This window comes from Piliocolobus tephrosceles, chromosome 10 (genome assembly GCF_002776525.5).
Source record: "Piliocolobus tephrosceles isolate RC106 chromosome 10, ASM277652v3, whole genome shotgun sequence".
In the NCBI taxonomy this organism is placed as follows: domain Eukaryota; kingdom Metazoa; phylum Chordata; class Mammalia; order Primates; family Cercopithecidae; genus Piliocolobus; species Piliocolobus tephrosceles.
In genome coordinates, this window is record NC_045443.1 from 107,539,403 (window position 1) to 107,558,482 (window position 19,080).

The window sequence follows — 19,080 nt, forward strand, 5'->3', positions numbered from 1 at the left end:
CAACCAAGGAAATATTAGTGATAGACAAAACTAACTGGTATTTCAATGGCCTTACCTGTCTGCCATTTGAGGTATTATAAAGTGCTGTCCATTTTTGTGATCTGAAACAGAAACCAAGTCAAAGTTTTGTTCATAGAAATGTTGATAAGATCTGTAAAGGAACACCACCATTATTTCCTCAAACTAAGTTCTGCAATCAGTATTTGTGCATAATTACGAGTCATGTTGCTAGACTGGCTAAAAATTCCTAAAGACTCAGCCATAGCAAGGCTTATAGCTTTGTTTTTTTCTGGTACAAAGGTCCAGGCATCATTTAGCAGAAACCTATGCTCACCTCAATCCTTACGATTAGTTTGCCCTGAGTGTAACTGATGATCTTTGGCCATGGAAAGTGTGCTGAGGGGGCTGAATCAGCTCACAGCAGGCTTCCATCAGCCCACCGTGTGGGACAGTGGATGAGCTCTGGGCCTTGCTGAAATGAATCTATTAGTATAACAGTCAGGGCTGGGGCAGGTGGCCTTTGCAGATCCAGACAGGGACTCCATCTGCAAGGAAGCTTACTGACTCAGTCCTAGTCTAGCTTTTGGAGGACCCTGATCCATGTACCAATGAATAACGCCACTATCAGCATTCCCATGTAGGTTTTTCTTTAACATAAGTCTATCTTTTTTCTGAGTAAAGACCCAGGAGTAGAAATGCTGGGTTGTATGGTAAATATATGTTTAACTTGGTAAGAAACTGCCAGACTTTTTCCCTTGAGTAGCACTATCACTTTGTTTTCCAAACAGCAATGTGTGAGAGTTATAGTTGCTTTCTGTCTTTCCCAGCATCTGTACTTTCAGTTTTTGTTTTGTTTTCAAAAGTTTAATCATTCTAATAGCTATGCTGTGGCATCTCATCGTGCTAATGACTAATCATGTCGTGTTTGTCTTCATGTGATTTTTTTTTTTTGCCATCCCATATCTTGTCTTTGTCCAGTTTTTATTGCGTTTTTTTCTTACTGTTGTTTTAATTTTGATTAATTAATTTATTTATTTGAGACGGAGCTTCACTCGTTGCCCAGGCTGGAGTGCAATGGCGTGATCTCGGCTCACTGCAACCTCTGCCTCCCGGGTTCAAGCGATTCTTCTGCCTCAGCTTCCTGAGTAGCTGGGATTACAGGCATGCGCCACCACACCTGGCTAATTTTGTGTTTATTTTAGTAGAGACTGGGTTTCCCCATGTTGGTCAGGCTGGTCTCGAACTCCTGACCTCAGGTGATCTGCCTGCCTCAGCCTCCCAAAGTGCTGGGATTACAAGCGTGAGCCACCATGCCCGGCCTACTTATTTATTTTGAGTCAGGGTCTCACTCTGCTTCCCATGGCTGGAGTGCAGTGGCGTGGATCTCGGCTCACTGGCAACCTCCACCTCCTGGGTTCAAGCGATTCTCATGTCTCAGCCACCTGAATAGCTAGGACTACAGTTGTGCACCACTACACCTGGCTAATTTTTTAATATTTTTAGTAGAAACAGGGTTTTGCCACGTTGCCTAGGCTGGTCTCAAACTCCTGGGCTCAAGTAAATATTACTCCTGGGCTCAATTTAAATATTCTTTAAATATTCTGAATATGAGTCATTTGCTGGATACGTGATTTCTAAATACCTGTATTTTCTTGCAGTCTGTTGCCAGTCTTTTCACTTTCTTAACTGTAGTTTTCTCAGAACAAACATTTTCCTTTTTTCCTTTTTTTTTGAGATGGAGTTTCGCTCTTGTTGCCCAGGCTAGAGTGCAGTGGTGCAATATCAGCTCATTGCAACCTCTGCCTCCCAGGTTCAAGCGATTCTCCTGCCTCAGCCTCCCAAGTAGCTGGGATTATAGGCATGCGCCACCACACCTGGCTAACTTTTTGTATTTAGTAGAGACGCAGTTTCACCATGTTGGTCAGGTTGGTCTTGAAGTCCTGACCTCTGGTGATCCACCCGCCTTGGCCTCCCAAAGTGTTGGGATTACAGGCGTGAGCCACTGCACCTGGCCAAAAATTTTCAATTTTGATGAAGTATAATTTATCAATATTTTCTTTTATGGATTGAGTTTTTGGTGTTATATTTAAGAAATTTTTTCCCCCTTGCAGAGGCAACGTCTTGCTCTTGTCGCCCAGGCTGGAGTACAGTGGCATAGTCATAGCTCACTGCAGCCTCGACTTCCTGGGCTCAAGAGATCCTCCTACCTCGGCCTCCCAAAGTATTAGGATTATAGGCGTGAGCCACCATACTCAGCTGATAGCTAAAAGCTTTAATCCAAGATCACAAAGATTTTCTCTTATGTTTTTTTTTTTTTCTTTTTTTTTTTGAGACGTGGTCTCACTCTGTTGCCCAGGCTGGAGTGCACTGGTATGATCTTGGCTCACTATAACCTCTGATTCAAGCGATTCTCCTGCCTTGGCCTCCTGAGTAGCTGGGACTACAGGCGTGCACCACCACGCCCAGCTAATGTTTGTATTTTTAGTAGAGACGGGGTTTCACTATGTTGGCCAGGCTAGTCTCGAATACCTGACCTCAGGTGATCCACCCGCCTTGACCTCCCAGAGTGCTGGGATTACAGGCATGAGCCACCGTGCCCGGACCTCTTATGTTTTCTTCTAGAAGTTTTACAGTGTTAGGTTTTACATTTAGATCTATGATCCTTTCCAGTTTCAGGGTAAGGTGTGAGGTTTAGGTTAAAGTTCACTTTCCTGCACATGGATGTCCGGTTGTCCCAGTGCATTAAAAAAGACTATCCTGGGGCAGGTGCAGTGGCTCATGCCTGTAATCACAGCACTTTGGGAGGCTGACGCAGGCGGATCACGAGGTCAGGCAATCAAGACCATTCTGACTAACACAGTGAAACTGTCTCTACTAAAATTACAAAAAATTACCTGGGTGTTGTAGCGTGAGCCTGTAGTCCCAGCTACTTGGGAGGCTGAGGCAGAAGAATCACTTGAACCCGGGAGGCCGAGGTTGCAGTGAGCCAAGATCCCACTACTGCACTCCAGCCTGGGTGACAGAGCGAGACTCTGTCTCAAAATAAAAGAAACAAAACAAAACAAAAAAACTATCCTTCCTCCACCACTGAACTGATTACCTTTGCACTTTTGACAAAAATCAATTGAACATATTTGTGTGGGTCTATCTCCGGATTCTCTATACTGTTTCAATGGCCTATATGTCTATCTCTTCGTCAGTATCATAGTCTTGAGAACTGTAGAGCTTCACAGCAAATCCGAAAAATTGGGTGGTGTACTTCCTCCCACATTATTCTTCTGCAAAATTGTCTGGGCTATTCTAGTTCCTTCACCTTTCCATTTGAATTTTAAAATTATTATTATTATTATTGGAGATGGAGTCTCACTCTGTCGCCCAGGCTAGAGTGCAGTGGCACAATCATGGCTCACTGCAGCCTCAATCTCCTGGGTTCAGGTTATCTTCCTACCTCAGCCTCCCGAGTAGGTGAGACCACAGGCATGCACCACCACACATGGCTAATTTATTATTTGTAGAGATGAGGTCTCATCATGCTGCCCAGGCTAGTCTTAAACTCCTGGGCTCATGTGGTCCTCCTGCCTTGGCCTCCCAAAGTGTTGGGATTACAGGTGTAAGCCACTGTACCTGGCCTCCATTTGAATTTTAGAATCAGCATGTCTATGTCTATAAAAAATCCTCAATTGAAGTAAATTTATACATTTATTAACTTGTGGAGAATGGACATGTTATTGAGTCTTCATATCCATAAGCACAGTACATCTCTCCACTTATTCAGGTCTCCACTGATTTCTTTTATCAGCAGTTTTTGGCATATAGATACTATGTGTATTGTGCATTTCATTAGATTTATACCTAAGTATTTAATTTGGACCTTTTTTATTTTTTTGAGACAGAGTCTCGCTCTTTCACTCAGGCTGGAGTGCAGTGGCGAGATCTCAGGCACACTGCAACTTCCACCTCACAGGTTCAAGCGATTCTCCTGACTCAGCCTCCCGAATAGTTGGGACTACAGGTGCCTGCCACCATGCCCAGCTAATTTTTTTATTTTTAGTAGAGACAGGGCTTCCCCATGTTAACCAGGCTGGTATTGAACTCCTGACCTCAGGTGACCCACAGGCTTCGGCCTCCCAAACTGCTGGGATTATAGGTGTGAGCCACCACGCCCGGCCAATTTGGAGTTTTTATTACTGGTATTGTTTTTCTAGATTCAGTTTCCAATTGTTCACTGCTAGTCTAAAGAAATATGATGGATTTTTGGCAGGGCGCCAAAGAGCCTGCTTGCTTTTGGCAGAGCAAGACTCTGTCTCAAAAAAAGAAAAAAGAAAAAAAAGATGGATTTTTGACTGTTGACCTTGTATTCTTGCAATCTTGTTTAAGTAAAGGTTCTCGAAACCTTTTTGTAGGTTCCTTGTGATTTTCTACATAGAAATAATCTCATTTGAATGGGGACAATTTGATTTCTTCCTTTTCAATCTGTATGCTTTTTATTTATTTTTCTTTCCTCTTGGCACTGGTTATGATTTCCAGTGTGATGTAGAAGAGAAATGGTAAGAGTGGACACCCTAGTCTTTCTCCCAATCTGAAAACAAACACAGTCTTTCATCATTAAACAGATACTGTTTATCAGATCAAGGGAGTCTCATCTATTCCTAGTTTGCTAAGAGTTTTTTAAAACACGAATGGATGTTGAAGTTTGTTGAATGCTTCTTCTGCATCAACTGATATGATTATACAGTTTTTCTTTTTTACTCTTAACATGATTGATAGATAATTACATAAAGTGATTTTTTTTTTTTTTTTTTTTTTTGAGACACAGTCTTGCTCTGTTGCCCAGGCTGGAGTGCAATGGTACAATCTCAGCTCACTGCAACCTCTGCTTCCTAGGTTCTAAGTGATTCTCCTGCCTCAGCCTCCTCAGTAGCTACATGCATGCACCACCACGCCCAATTAATTTTGTATTTTTAGTAGAGATGGGGTTTCACCATGTTGGCCAGGCTGGTCTCAAACTCCCAACCTCAGGTGATCCACCCACCTTGGCCTCTCCAAGTGTTGGAATTACAGGCGTGAGCCACCGTGCCTGGTCCAATTTTCAAATATTAAATCAGTCTTGCCTATCTGGAAATCCTACTTGGTTATGTTGCATTTTTCTTTTCTTTTTTTTTTTTGAGACAGGGTCTCACTCTGTCACCCAGGCTAGAGTACAGTGGTGTGAACAAGGCTCACTGCAGCCTTGACCTGGGCTCAAGCAATCCTTTCACCTCAGCCTCCAGAGTAACTGCAACTACAGGCATGTGCCATCATGCCAGGCTAATTTTTTTGTTGTTGTAGTTTTGTAGATGGGGTCTTGCTATATTGCCCAGGCTGGTCGCAAACTCTTGGCCTCAAGCAATCCTCCCACTTCGGCCTTTCAAAGTGTTGTGATTACCACTGTGAGCCACTATGCCTGGTCTTTATTATTATTATTATTATTTGAGATGGAGTCTCACTCTGTCACCCAGGCTGGAGTGTAGTGGCACGATCTCAGCGCACTGCAACCTCTACCTTCTGGGTTCAAGCAATTCTCCTGCCTCAGCTTCCCAAGTAGCTGGGATTACAGGTACCCACCACTATGCCCAGCTAATTTTTATAGTTTTAGTAGAGACGGAGTTTCACCATGTTGGCCAGGTTGGTCTCAAACTCCTGACCTCAGGTGATCCACCTGCCTCAGTCTCCCAAGTGCTGGGATTACAGGCATGAGCCATCACGCCCAGCCTGGTTTGTATTTTTTTTAAATTATCCTTCAATGTCTGTGGGGTTTATAGTGACAACTCCATCTGTATTCTCTCCTTTTTGGCAGTATTGCCAGACATTTATGAGTTTACTAATCCTTCTGAAAAATCAACTTTTGGGCCAGGCGCGGTGGCTCAAGCCTGTAATCCCAGCACTTTGGGAGGCCGAGACGGGCGGATCACGAGGTCAGGAGATCGAGACCATCCTGGCTAACACGGTGAAACCCCGTCTCTACTAAAAACTACAAAAAACTAGCCGGGCGAGGTGGCGGGCACCTGTAGTCCCAGCTACTCGGGAGGCTGAGGCAGGAGAATGGCGTAAACCCAGGAGGCGGAGCCGTAAACCCAGGAGGCGGAGCTTGCAGTGAGCTGAGATCCGGCCACTGCACTCCAGCCTGGGCGACAGAGCGAGACTCCGTCTCAAAAAAAAAAGAAAGAAAAATCAACTTTTGGTTTCATTGATTTTCTCTACTGTTTCCTTCTTTCAGTTTCATTGATTTCTGCTCTTTACTATTTGCTGCCTTCTGTTTGGTTCGGGTTTATTTTATTTTATTTTATTTTTTTTTTTTTTTTAAGTTTCTTAGGGGATGAGCTTAGATGAATAATTTGAGGTCAGGTGCAGTGGCTCACCCCTGTAATCCCAGCACTTTGGGAGGCTGAGGCAGGCAGATCATTCGAGGTGGGGAGTTACAGACCAGCCTGGCCAACATAATGAAACTCCATCTCTACTAAAAACACAAAAATTTGCCAGGCATAGTGCTGCATGCCTGTAATCCCAGCTCCTCAGGAGGCTGAGGCAGGAGAATCACTTGAACCCGGGAGGGGGAGGTTGCAGTGAGCCAAGATGGCACCACTGCACTCCAGTCTTGACAGAGCAAGACACCATCTCAAAAAATAGTAAGAATAATTTGAGACCTTTCTTCTTTTCTAAGGTAAGAATTTAATACTATAAAACTTCCTCTAAGCATTGCTTTGGCTGCATCCCAGAAATTCTGATATGCTGCATTTTCATTTTCATTCAGTTGAAAATATTATTTCCCTTGAGACTTCCTCTTAGACCCATGGATTAGTTAGAAGTGTGTTGTTCAGGGCTGGGCACGGTGGCTCACACCTGTAATCTCAGCACTGTGGGAGGCTGAGGTGGGTGGATCACCTGAGGTCAGGAGTTTGAGACCAGCCTGGTCAACATGGTGAAACCCTATCTCTACTAAAAATACAAAAATTAGCCAGGTGTAGTGGCACACGCCTGTAATCCCAGCTACTAGGGAGGCTTTGACAGGAGAATCGCTTGAACCCAGGAGGCAGAGGTTGCAGTGAGCCGAGATCGTGCCACTGCACTCCAGCCTGGGCAACAGCATGAGGCTCTATTTCGGGGGGGCGGGGGGGAAGAAACATGTTGTTCAACTTCCAAGCACTTGAGTATTCTCCAGTTTTATTTGTATTACCTATTTGTAGCTTAATACTATTAAGGTCTGAAAATATACTTTATAGAATTTTAATTCTTTTAGATTTGCTAAGGTTTGTCTTATGACCCAGGATATGGTCCATCTGAGTGAATGTTCAATATGTACTTGAAAAGAATGTGTACTCTAATGTTGTCGGGTAGAAGAGTCCATAAACATCAACTAGATCTAGTTGGGTTTTGTCTGGTTTAGTTCTATATCCTTACTGATGTCCTATCTACTAGTTCTATTACTAAAAGATGACTGCAGAGTCTCCAACAATAATTGTAGATTTGACCTTCTCTCCTTTTAGTGCTATCGAAGTTTGCTTCATGTATTTTGAAGGTCTGTTGCTGGACGTGTACACATTTAAAACTGTTATGCCTTCTTGATGAATTGACTCATTTATCATAATATTTTGTCCCTCTCTATCTCTGCTAATATTCCTTCCTCTGAAGTCTACTATGTCTGATATTAATACAGCCACTTTCTTTTCCTGGGCCTTTGCATGGTACATCTTTTTATACCTTTGGCTTTTAACTTACTACCTATATTGTTATATTTAAAGGGGGTTTCTTATACACAGTACATATTAGGCCTTATGGTTTTTTGTTTGTTCCTTGAGGCAGGGTCTTGCTCTGTCGCCTAGGCTGGAGAGCAGTGGCATGATCAGCGCTCACTGCAGCCTTGATTTCCTGAGCTCAATTGATCCTCCCACCTCAGCCTCTCTTGAGTAGCTGAGACTATAGGCATGCACCACCATGCCTGGCTGCTTTGTATGAAATTTTCTGTAGCAAAGGGATCTTGCTCTGTTGCTCAGGCTGGTCTCAAACTCCTATGCTCAAACGATTAGGAGAATTGCTTCAGGCTCCCTAAATTGTTGGGATTACAGGTATGAGCCACTGCTCCCAGCCCCTTTTGTTTTTTAATCCATTCTGACAATCTCTGCTTTTTATCGATGTTTTTGGGTCATTAACATTTAATGTAATTATTGATATGTATGGATTTAAGTCTGTGATGTTACTATTTATTTTCTGTTTGGTCCTTAGTTTTTTGTTCTCCCCCTCTCCTCTCCTTTGAATATTTTGAATCAAAATATCTTTTGATGATTTGAGTAATGTTTAATACTCCATTTTCATTTACCTCTAGTGTTTCTGATCACATATCTTTGTAGTCTTTTTTTTTTTTTTTTTTTTTGAGATGGAGTCTCACTCTGTCACCCAGGCTGGAGTGCAGTGGCATGATCTCGGCTCACTGCAACCTCCGCCTCCCAGGTTCAAGCAATTCTCCTGCCTCAGCCTCCCAAGTAGCTGGGACTACAGGCGCACACCACCACACCCAGCTAATTTTTGTATTTTTAGTAGAGACGGGGTTTCACCATGTTGGCCAGGATGGTCTTGATCTCTTGACCTCATGGTCTGCCCACCTCAGCCTCTCAAAGTGCTAGGATTACAGGCGTGAGCCACCATGCCAGGCCTGTAGTCTTCTTTTAGTGGTTGTGGTAGAAATTACTCTCTCTATATATATACACACACATACACACATACACATACACACACACACGTACACACACCTAACTTTTCAGTCTACTTAGAAATCCTATTTTACATTTCCAGAAGGCAGAAATCTTACCATTCTATTTCTTTTACCCTACTCCCTTTTATGTTATAGTTATCAAATGTATTTACACTGATATATGCTGAAAACCCCACTAGACAATTTTTTTTTTTTGGAGACAGAGTCTCCCTGTCGCCCAGGTGGGAGTGTAGTGGCACGATCTTGGCTCACTGTAACCTTTGCCTCCTAGGTTCAAGTGATTCTCCTGCCTCAGCCTCCTGAGTAGCTGGGTTTACAGGCACATGCCACCATGCCTGGCTCATTTTTGTATTTTTATTAGAGACAGGGTTTCACCATGTTGGTCAGGCTGGTCTCAAACTCCTGACCTCAGGTGATCCGCCTGCCTCAGCCTACCAAAGTGCTGGGATTACAGGCTTGAACTACTGAGCCCGGCTGACAATGTTATAGCTTTAAGATATGTATCACAATTTCAACTTTTTGTTTGTTTCTTGAGATAGGGTCTTACTCTGCCAGATCTTTAACATTTCTGTTGTTTTTCTTTCATTGCTAAAGTTCCAAAATTCCCTCTGGCATCATTTCCCTTCCACTCAAAGAACTTTCTCTAGCATTTCTGTTAAAGTAAATAATAATTCTCTTACTTTTTTTTTTCCCTGTTAGAATATCCTTATTTTGTCTTCATTCCAAAGGTTATTTTCATTGGATATGGAATTCTGGGTTGACAACTCTTTTCCTTTAGCACTTTAAAAGTATTGTTTCTATCATCACAAAGAAGATGAGAAATAATAATAATAATAATAATAAAGGATCAGTGTCTCACGCCTGTAATCCTATCACACTGGGAGGCTAAGGTGGGCGGATTACTTGAGCTCAGGAATTCAAAACCAGGCTAGGCAACATAGTGAAACCCCATCTCTACAAAAAATACAAAAATTATCTGGGCACAGTGGTGCACACCTGTAGTCTGAGCTACTGTGGATGCTGAGGTGGGAGGATCACTTGAGCTCAAGAGGTTGAGGTTTCAGGGAGTTGAGATCACGCCACTGCACTCTAGCCTAGAGGATGGAATGAGATCCTGTCTCAAAATAACAATAATAAAAAAAGCATTATTCCAGCCGGGCGCGGTGGCTCATGCCTGCAGTTCCAGCCCTTTAGGAGGCTGAGGTGGGCGGATCATGAGGTCAGGAGTTCGAGACCAATCTGGCCAACATGGTGAAACCCCATTCTCTACTAAATATGCAAAAATTGGCCGGGCGTGGTGGTTCAAGCCTGTAATCCCAGCACTTTGGGAGGCCGAGATGGGCGGATCACGAGGTCAGGAGATCAAGACCATCCTGGCTAACACGGTGAAACCCCGTCTCTACTAAAAAAATACAAAAGTCTAGCTGGGTGAGGTAGCGGGCACCTGTAGTCTCAGCTACTCAGGAGGCTGAGGCAGGAGAATGGCGTAAACCCGGGAGGCGGAGCTTGCAGTGAGCTGAGATCCGGCCACTGCACTCCAGCCTGGGCGACAGAGCGAGACTCCGTCTCAAAAAAAAAAAAAAAAATGCAAAAATTAGCCGTGGTGGCGGGCACTTGTAATCCCAGCTACTCAGGAGGCTGAGGCAGGAGAACTGCTTGAACCTGGGAGGCAGAGGTTGCAGTGAGCCGAGATTGCACCACTGCCCTCTAGCCTGGGCGACAGAGAGAGACTCCATCTCAAACAAACAAACAAAAAAAACAAAGTATTATTTCATTTCCTTCTCATCTCCATGGTTTCTGATAAGAAATCCATAATCATTCAAATCACTGTTTTTCTATATATGTTATGTGTCACTTTCTCCTGGCTGCTTTCAAGATGTTTTCTTCAACTTTAGTTTTCAGCAGTTTGATTCTGATGTGTCTCAAGTGTGGATTTGAGTTTATCTTCTCTGGAATTTTCTAAGTTTCTTGAATCTGTAAGTTTATGTCTTTCACCAAATTTAGATTTTTTTTTTTTTTTAAGATAGAGTCTCGCTCTGTTGCCCAGGCTGGAGTGCAGTGGTACCATCTGGATTCTGGACTCACTGCAATCTCTACCTTCCAGGTTCAAGTGATTCTTGTGCCTTAGCCACCCAAGTAGCTGGGATTACAGGTGCACACCAACATGCCTGGCTAATTTCTGTATTTTTAGTAGAGATGGGGTTTTGTCATGCTGGCCAGGCTGGTCTCGAACTCCCAACCTCAAATGATCTGCCTGCCTCGGCCTCCCAAAGTGCTGGGATTACAGGTGTGAGCCACTGAACCTGCCCTAAAATTAGAGGGGTTTTTTTTGCCAATATTTCTTCAAATACTTTTTCTGCACACACCACTCTTTCTCATCTCTTATTGGGAATCCAATGACATAAATGTCAGACATTCTAGTATTTTCCCACAGGTCCCTGAGACTGTTCAGTTTTTTCTTCCTACTCTTTTTTCCTCTCTGTTGCTTAAACCAGATAATTTCTAGTGATCTGTTTTCAATTCACTGACTTTCTTTGTCATCTCTAGTCTTCTATGAAGCCCATCCAGTGAGTTTTAAATTTTTAGTGTTTGTATTTTTCAGTTCTAATATTCCTATTTGGTTCTCTTCTGTATCTTCTATTTCTCTGATGAGACTTTCTATATTCCTGTTTGTTTCAGGAATGTTTGCTCTTACTTCTTATAGCATGGTCTTACTAGCTGCTTTAAAATCTTTGATAACTCCAACATTTGTGTCATCTTGGGGTTGGCATCTGTTGACTGCCTTCCCTTGCAAGTACATGAGAATTACTCATATGTCAAGTCATTATGGATGGTATCCTGGACACTGTGAATATTATGAGACTCTGGGTCTTCTTTAAACTTTATGCAAAAATGTTAATATTTTTGTCTTAGCAGGCAACTGACCAGGTGAGGTTCTGCCTCCTGGGCAGATGGTGAGAGAATAGAGAGAAAAGGAAAAGCAATCAGGATCCCCCCTCATCCTCTTGCTCAGAGATTTAGGAACCTGTACTGCCACTGCTGCTGCTGCTATTGCAGCCACAGGCTTGCCTAGGGTCTGGATGGGAGAGATCAGAAAAAGGGCGGAGGAGGAGGAAAAAACCCCAGGGGAATCCCCTTCCTCTCTGTCCTGTAGGAGTCCCATTTCCTGCTCTTTAACCAGAAAAAGGCTTTTTTGTTTTTTGAGATGGAGTCTCATTCTGTTGCCCAGGCTGGAACGCAGTGGCGCAATCTTGGCTCACTGCAACCTCTGCCTCCCGGGTTCCAGTGATTCTCCTGCCTCAGCCTCCCAAGTCGCTGGGATTACGGGCGCCTGCCACCACATCCAGCTAATTTTTTTGTGTTTTTAGTAGAGAAGGGTTTCACCATGTTGGCCAGGAGGGTCTTGATCTCCTGACCTTGTGATCCGCCCGCCTCAGCCTCCCAAAGTGCTGGGATTACAGGTGTAAGCAACTGCACCTGGCAGAAAAAGGCTTTTTTGCACTCATTATATACTTCCAGGTTTCAGGCTGTTATTGAAGTCCTGTCAGAAGTAAGACAAAGAGGCACACCACCAGCTGATGGCACTTTGAGTTCCCTAATCCACCAACTAGGATTTACTTTTCAGTCTTTAGCTAGCTGCTCCAAGCATTTGGTCCACGTCTGTTAGTTCTATTCTGCAGGAGACACGGTGGGGTGTGCTTACTCCATGTCACCCAGAACTGAAACTACACCAGAGGCTCTTAACTCTATTGTACAACCAGGATAGAGAACCACTGCATACATGTATGTGAAGGTTGTACATCAGGGATTGGCCAATATTTTCTCTAAAGGGCCAAATAGTAAATATTTTAGGCTTTGTGGCCTGTTGCAATGACTTAACCTATTCAGCTCTGCTGTTGTTATGTGAAAGCAGCCATACACAAGGTATAAATAATTGGGCATGGCTCTCTTGCAATAAAACTTGATTCATTTATTTTTTAGATGGGGGTCTTGCTTTGTCACTACACCCAGGCTGGAGTGCAGTGGCACAATCATAGATCACTGCCACCTTCAATTCCTGGGCTCAAGTCCCAGCCTCCCAAGTAGCTGGGACTACAGGCGTGCACCACCATGCCTGGCTAATTTTTAAAAAAACTTTTTTGTGGAGACAGGGTCTCACCCCTCTTACCCAGGCTGGTCTCGAATTCCTGGGCTCAAGCAATCCTCCTGCCTCGGCCTCCCAAAGTGCTAGGATTACAGGCATGACCCATTGCACCCGGCAAAAGCTAGCTAGCTAGCTAGCTAGCCAGCTAGATTGATGGATTGATTGAGACACAGTCTTACTCTGATTGATTGATTCATTGAGACACAGTCTTACTCTGTCACCCAGGCTGAAGTGCAGTGGCGCAATACAAAACTTCATTTAATAAAACAAGTAGCTGGCTAGATTTTGGCTACAGACCATGGTTTGCTGACCCCCTGTTCCACATCCCAAATAGCCAACTTGGCTTTGGCAAAGTTTACTTCTGGACTTTTTTTCCATTCCTTAGGAAGAATTTTTCAAATAACTACAAAGGTTTATTGCTTTACTCCTGCATTTACTCCCACCAAGTTCAAGAACTGTGGTAACCATTCAATTTTGCTTTGATTATTCAATCTGATTCTTGAAATAAGTTATTTCTCTAGAGCTGAAGTTTTAAAAATGAAAAATCTAAGATTTGTCCAACTTTATATCTTTTACATGTAACTGACAATTCTGTAGTTATCCTTTCAAATTAAAACCCATATTTACAGCTTTCTCAGGGATATGTTAAAGCAGAGGAGGTCATAAAAAAATAGTGTCTCGATTTTTTTTTCTAGAACCTTCCTGACTGGAGATGTGAAGCGGTCATTCTCCGTCCACTCACCTGGTTTCCTGCCACAGAGATAGAAGGCTAGTCTGTCCGTCAGCTCATACTGTATTTCCACAAGGCGCTCTGCCAGCTCATGGTGCCCTCCTTGCCTACCAAGAGAAAACAAAGTACCATTTATATTGCTCACTATTCACTGGCTTTAAAATGGAGAAGTACAAAGAGAGACACCTGAGCAGTTTATCACACAAGACTTTTTAGAATAATCAACCTTGTCGTGGGAGGTAGATTTCTGAAGTCTACTTTGCATTCCACTTTTATAAACTGTTTTCACCATCTGAACTATCCCCTTTCCTTTATTAAGGCACAAAATAGAATACTTAATAAGAAATTCAAAGACTTATGAGAAGGAAGGATAAAGAATGACTTAATTTAATGAGGTAAAAAAAATGAAATTAATCAATGGTTTAGGGTAGAGGTTCTCAAAAATTAACTAGCACATTTCTAGGAATATACCATGTGCAGGCCCCACCCTTGGAAATTCTGAATCAGTGGGGACAGGATGGGGCCAGGGGCCAGTATGTTGAAGAAGGTCCTTCCCCTAGGTGATGCCGATGCAGCCAGTCTGACTCTGGATGACAGTCTAGTAACCACTTCAAAGACTTCAAATCAGTGAGAGACAGGCCAACCTAATGCACAGCTCACGCCTGCAGCTACTTCTGTCTCCTTATCTTCAATTTGCATAACAGAAAATATTAAATTTACCTTTCAACATTCATGAAATAAATATTTAAGCTGCTTAGAATCCTTCTGGTAATAAGAATTCAAACAAATTATATTGAGATTATTATATGCAAGGTACAAGTGTGAAAATCCCATGGTAAGTGATAATAAGTATTATTTACCCAGGGCTCTCTTCCAAGATCAAGCATATTTTGTGGTTTTTGTCCTTAAAAGTAATGGCAAAAACCGCAATTACTTTTGCACCAACCTGATAGTTTCAGTCAGCTTCTCGCCCGACCATTCAAGGCACTCACAACACCCTCCGACCTACCACACAGCTTTGATCTGTGAGAGTCACATCTTATTCTTTCATTTTTTAGTATCTTTGAAATCAGGAAATATTCTATAATTGATGATACACCATAATTGGCTGAGCTCTTTTCTTTTTTAGCGCTGTGTGAAATAATGAAGCACCGTGCAATACTGTACTCCTGCTGTTATTCCCAGACCCACTCCGTTCTTTCCAGTCAGGTCTCCTGCTGTGCTGAACATGCTTTGTCCCTCCCTGCCTCCTGATCTTGACTCCTGCCTTTCCTCTTACCTGGAATGCTTTAGCTCCTCCTTCACACATTCAAATCCAACCCATTCTTCAAGACCAACTGAAGAAATTTCTTAAATGATTTGGACCAAAATGAAGAAACCCTATATATGCTTTTTAAGACCAATTATCTATTTTGGCAATGAATCACACATGGTCTTGCCTCCTTGAACTCTTTCAGGCATTCATGAATCATCTTTTCCGAGAGAGTAAATTTTGGGAAAGTAGAGTTTTGTTATTTGCCCATTTTATCCTCTGTGAAGCAGAGTATTGTGCTTCACAGTTAATAAAGGTACTTTGGAAAAAGAAGGAAAGATGATTGATCTTTGGCCATTTAATTGATATTCAATTTAACTGAATATTTAAATGATATTCAAGACTAACCTATAATTTTTCAAGGACTGTATTAATAAAGAAAAATTTAAAGCATTTTACAGTGAGCACTTTTTTTTTTTTTTTTGAGACAGAGTCTCGCCCTATTACCCAGGCTGGAGTGCAGTGGCGTATCTTGGCTCATGGCAACCTCTGCTTCCCAGGTTCGAGTGATTCTCCTGCCTCAGCCTCCCAGGTAGCAGGATTACAGGCGCCTGCCACCATGACTAGCCAATTTTTTTTTTTTTTTTTAATTTTCAGTAGAGACAGGGTTTCACCATGTTGGCCAGGCTGGTCTCGAACTTCTGGCCTCAAGTAACCCGTCTGCCTTGGACCCTCAAAGTGCTGGGATTACAGGTGTGAGCCACCACGCCCGGCCCAAAGTGAGCATTTAGATGTCTACTACCCAAACCTAACAATTAACATTTTACTATACTTGTTTAATCACATATCTATATATAGATTTGCTTTTAAGTTCAAGCAATAACTAAGAGTATTAAAAAATAGAAGAGTGCGGCCAGGCGCGGTGGCTTACGCCTGTAATCCCAGCACTTTGGGAGACTGAGATGGGTGGATCACGAGGTCAGGAGATGGAGACCATCCTTGCTAACACGGTGAAACCGTCTCTACTAAAAATACAAAAAAATTAGCCAGGCATGGTGGTGGGCACCTGTAGTCCTAGCTACTCGGGAGGCTGAGGCAGGAGAATGGCGGAAACCCAAGAGGCGGAGCTTGCAGTGAGCCGAGATGGCCCCACTGCACTCCAGCCTGGGTGACAGAGCGAGACTCCGTCTCAAAAAAAACACAAGAGTGCATTCTGTAATTCTTGATACTTGATTTGGAATCTGACTACAGCTCAAATACCACTGTGTTATAAAGGATCAAGTAAAAGATTGGAAGTTTAGCACACTGGTTCATGATTCTAGCCTTCCTCAACTTTGCCAGGCTGAGCTTACATGCATTTGAAATGTCTTCATCCGTAAAATAAAGTAACGTAAGTCTTTAAAGGGGTTAAATGTTAATGTATACAACTTAGCTACTTAAAAAGAAATCATACCCAACAAAAAAATCCCAGAGAGAAGTAGCAAGAATCTAGGTCTCTTACCTTGCATAATCAACAGGAGTTTTCCCACTAGAATCCTGTGTGCCTGGGTCTGCTCCATATACTGCTAATAATTCAGCCTGTAAAATCTGCCCTGCTTTGGAGGCAACATGGAGTGGCGTGTTTCCTTTTTCCTAAGAATCATTAATAAAAAGTAGACAAAAGAGCACATTAAATAAAGCTACATGAACACAACTCACTTAGTTTCAATACCTGAAGCAACTGATGTTTTCTTACAGGATGAAAGAAGTTGGCTTGTGCTCCTAAAGACAACAGTCTCAAACAGGTTTCAAGATTCCCTGTTCTCACGCTTGAATGGAGTTGCTGAAAAACACAGAAACAAGAAAGGAACCATGGTTAGAGGTGTAAAGAATGATGTCCTAGAGCAGTGGATAGACCATTTTAATATATGTTACATCAGTAACGCATAATCTTTGTCTCAGTAAAGTGCATGGACCAGTCTCTCCTTTTGCCAGTCACAACCGTCCCTGGGCTGTAAGATGGGGTCAGGCCACTTTACTGATAAGGAAACTAGGGCTGTGAAGGCTGACTTGCCCAAATGCATGACTTGTCTAAGAAGTGGCACAACCAGAACCTGAGTGAGAGGTAGGACTGTGCTGTGTGAAAAGGTGACTGTGCGTGGTTCTGATGTCTGACAGACCTGAATTTCAAACTATACCCACTTCAAACTGTGTGGCCTGGAGAAAGGGCTTTAAGCAATCTGAACCTCACTTTCCTCATCTCAAAAATGTCAACAATGGCCAGATGGAGTGGCTCATGCCTATAATCCCAGCATTTTGGGGGGTTGAGGTGGGAGGATCACTTGAGCCCAGGGGTTTGAGACCAGCCTAGGAAACAAAGTAAGACTCTGGCTCTACAAAAAAATACGAAAATTAGTTGGGTGTGGTGGCGTGCGTGCCTGTAGTCCCAGCTACTAGGGAGGCTGAGATGGGAAGATCACTTGAGCCTTGGCAGTGGAGGCTGCAGTGAGCTGTGATCATGCCACTGCACTCCAGTCTGGGCAACAGAGTGAGACCCTGTCCAAAAAAAAAAATTTCAAGTATACATATGTAACAAACCTGCACGTTATGCACATGTACCCTAGAACTTAAAGTATAATAATAAAAAAATAAATAAAAAATAAAAAATAAAAATTTTATAAAAGGTGGCATTTTTCTTTTTAGAAAGGGTCTTGCTTGCTCTGTCATCCAGGCTGGAGTGCAGTGGAGTGATCATGGCTCACTGCAGCCTCAGTATCCTGGGCTCAAGCAGTCCTTCTACCTCAGCCTTCCAAATAGCTGGGACTACAGGCACTGGCCACCACGCCCTCCTATTTTTTAATTTTTCAATACAGATGAGGTCTCACTATGTCGCCCAGGCTGGTCTGGAACTTACGAGCTGAAGCGATTCTCCCACCTTGGCCTCCCAAAGTGTTGGGATTATAGGCATGAGCTACTGTGCCTTATTCACAGGGTTATTATAAGGATTTAGTGATATAATAAAGTGCTCAAAGAATACAAATGCTATAATAACAGTTATCACTATTAGTTGTTACTGTAATTAGGGCTTTAGGACTTCAAATTCTTTTTTTTTTGAGGCGGAGTCTTGCTCTGTCGCCCGGACTGGAGTGCAGTGGCCGGATCTCAGCTCACTGCAAGCTCCGCCTCCCGGGTTTACGCCATTCTCCTGCCTCAGCCTCCCGAGTAGCTGAGACTACAGGCGCCCGCCATCTCGCCCAGCTAGTTTTTGTATTTTTAGTAGAGACGGGTTTCACCGTATTAGCCAGGATGGTCTCGATCTCCTGACCTCGTGATCCGCCCATCTCGGCCTCCCAAAGTGCTGGGATTACAGGCTTGAGCCACCGCGCCCGGCCAGGACTTCAAATTCTATACTGTGTAAGCTACAGGATCCTGCCTTATACAATACCCTCTCTGTCACATTATTCTTGGCCTGTATAATACGCTTTAATAAAGTATTTCAGGGTAGGAAAAGGCCCATGATATAACGAATTCTGTACTACTGCAGAAAAGCTCTTATACATTCAGAAGATGAGCTGCCTTCCTTTCAAATCTAACCTAGAATTGTCCAAGATGCAGTAACCCTTATCACAGGAATTAAGAAATCTACTCTATTTCTTCTAAGTCTTGTTTAATTTTTTAAATAGTTATTTTTGTTTGTTTGTTTTTTAAACACAGGGTCTCATTATGTTGCCCAGGCAGGACTGAACTCCTCGGCTCAAGCAAGCCTTCCACCTCAGCCTCCCAAGCAGCTAGTATTACAGGCATGTGCCACTGTGCCTAATTTTTTAAAACTATGGTCAGAAAAAAAAAAAAAAAAAAAAAAAAAACAACCAGCACATACCAAGTATTATTAACCAATGGAAGTAGCAAGTATATGCATTTCTATGCAAAATTTCAAATTCTGAATTCTTCAGCCAGATTCTGCTGGGGATTAAAAAAGGGGGAGAGAAAAAAACAAAAGGCCGGATACAGTGGCTCACAGCTGTAATCCCAGCACTTTGGGAGGCCAAGGCAGGCAGACTGCTTAAGACCAAGAATTTGAGACCAGTCTGGACAACATGGTGAAACCCCATCTCTCAAAAAAAGACAAAAATTGGCCAGGCGTGGTGGCTCATGCCTGTAATCCCAGCACTTTGGGAGGCTGAGGCGGGCAGATCACTTGAGGTCAGGAGTTCAAGACCAGCCTGGCC

The 19,080-nt window shown here is 43.0% G+C and overlaps 1 protein-coding gene across 16 annotated transcripts in view; it reads right to left on the reverse strand.

Moving 5' to 3' along the window:
• The window catches only part of GIT2 (GIT ArfGAP 2), a 65,096-nt gene that overhangs the window by 35,597 nt on the left and 10,419 nt on the right, over positions 1-19,080 (reverse strand). For all 16 annotated transcript variants that reach the window (XM_023201352.2, XM_023201095.2, XM_023201502.2 and 13 more), the window contains 4 exons: positions 16,608-16,694; positions 16,374-16,504; positions 13,633-13,727; positions 56-101 (listed from right to left, as the gene is read on the reverse strand). In XM_023201352.2, the coding sequence (XP_023057120.1) occupies positions 56-101; positions 13,633-13,727; positions 16,374-16,504; positions 16,608-16,694 (359 nt within the window). The remainder of the gene's footprint in view (positions 1-55; positions 102-13,632; positions 13,728-16,373; positions 16,505-16,607; positions 16,695-19,080) is intronic.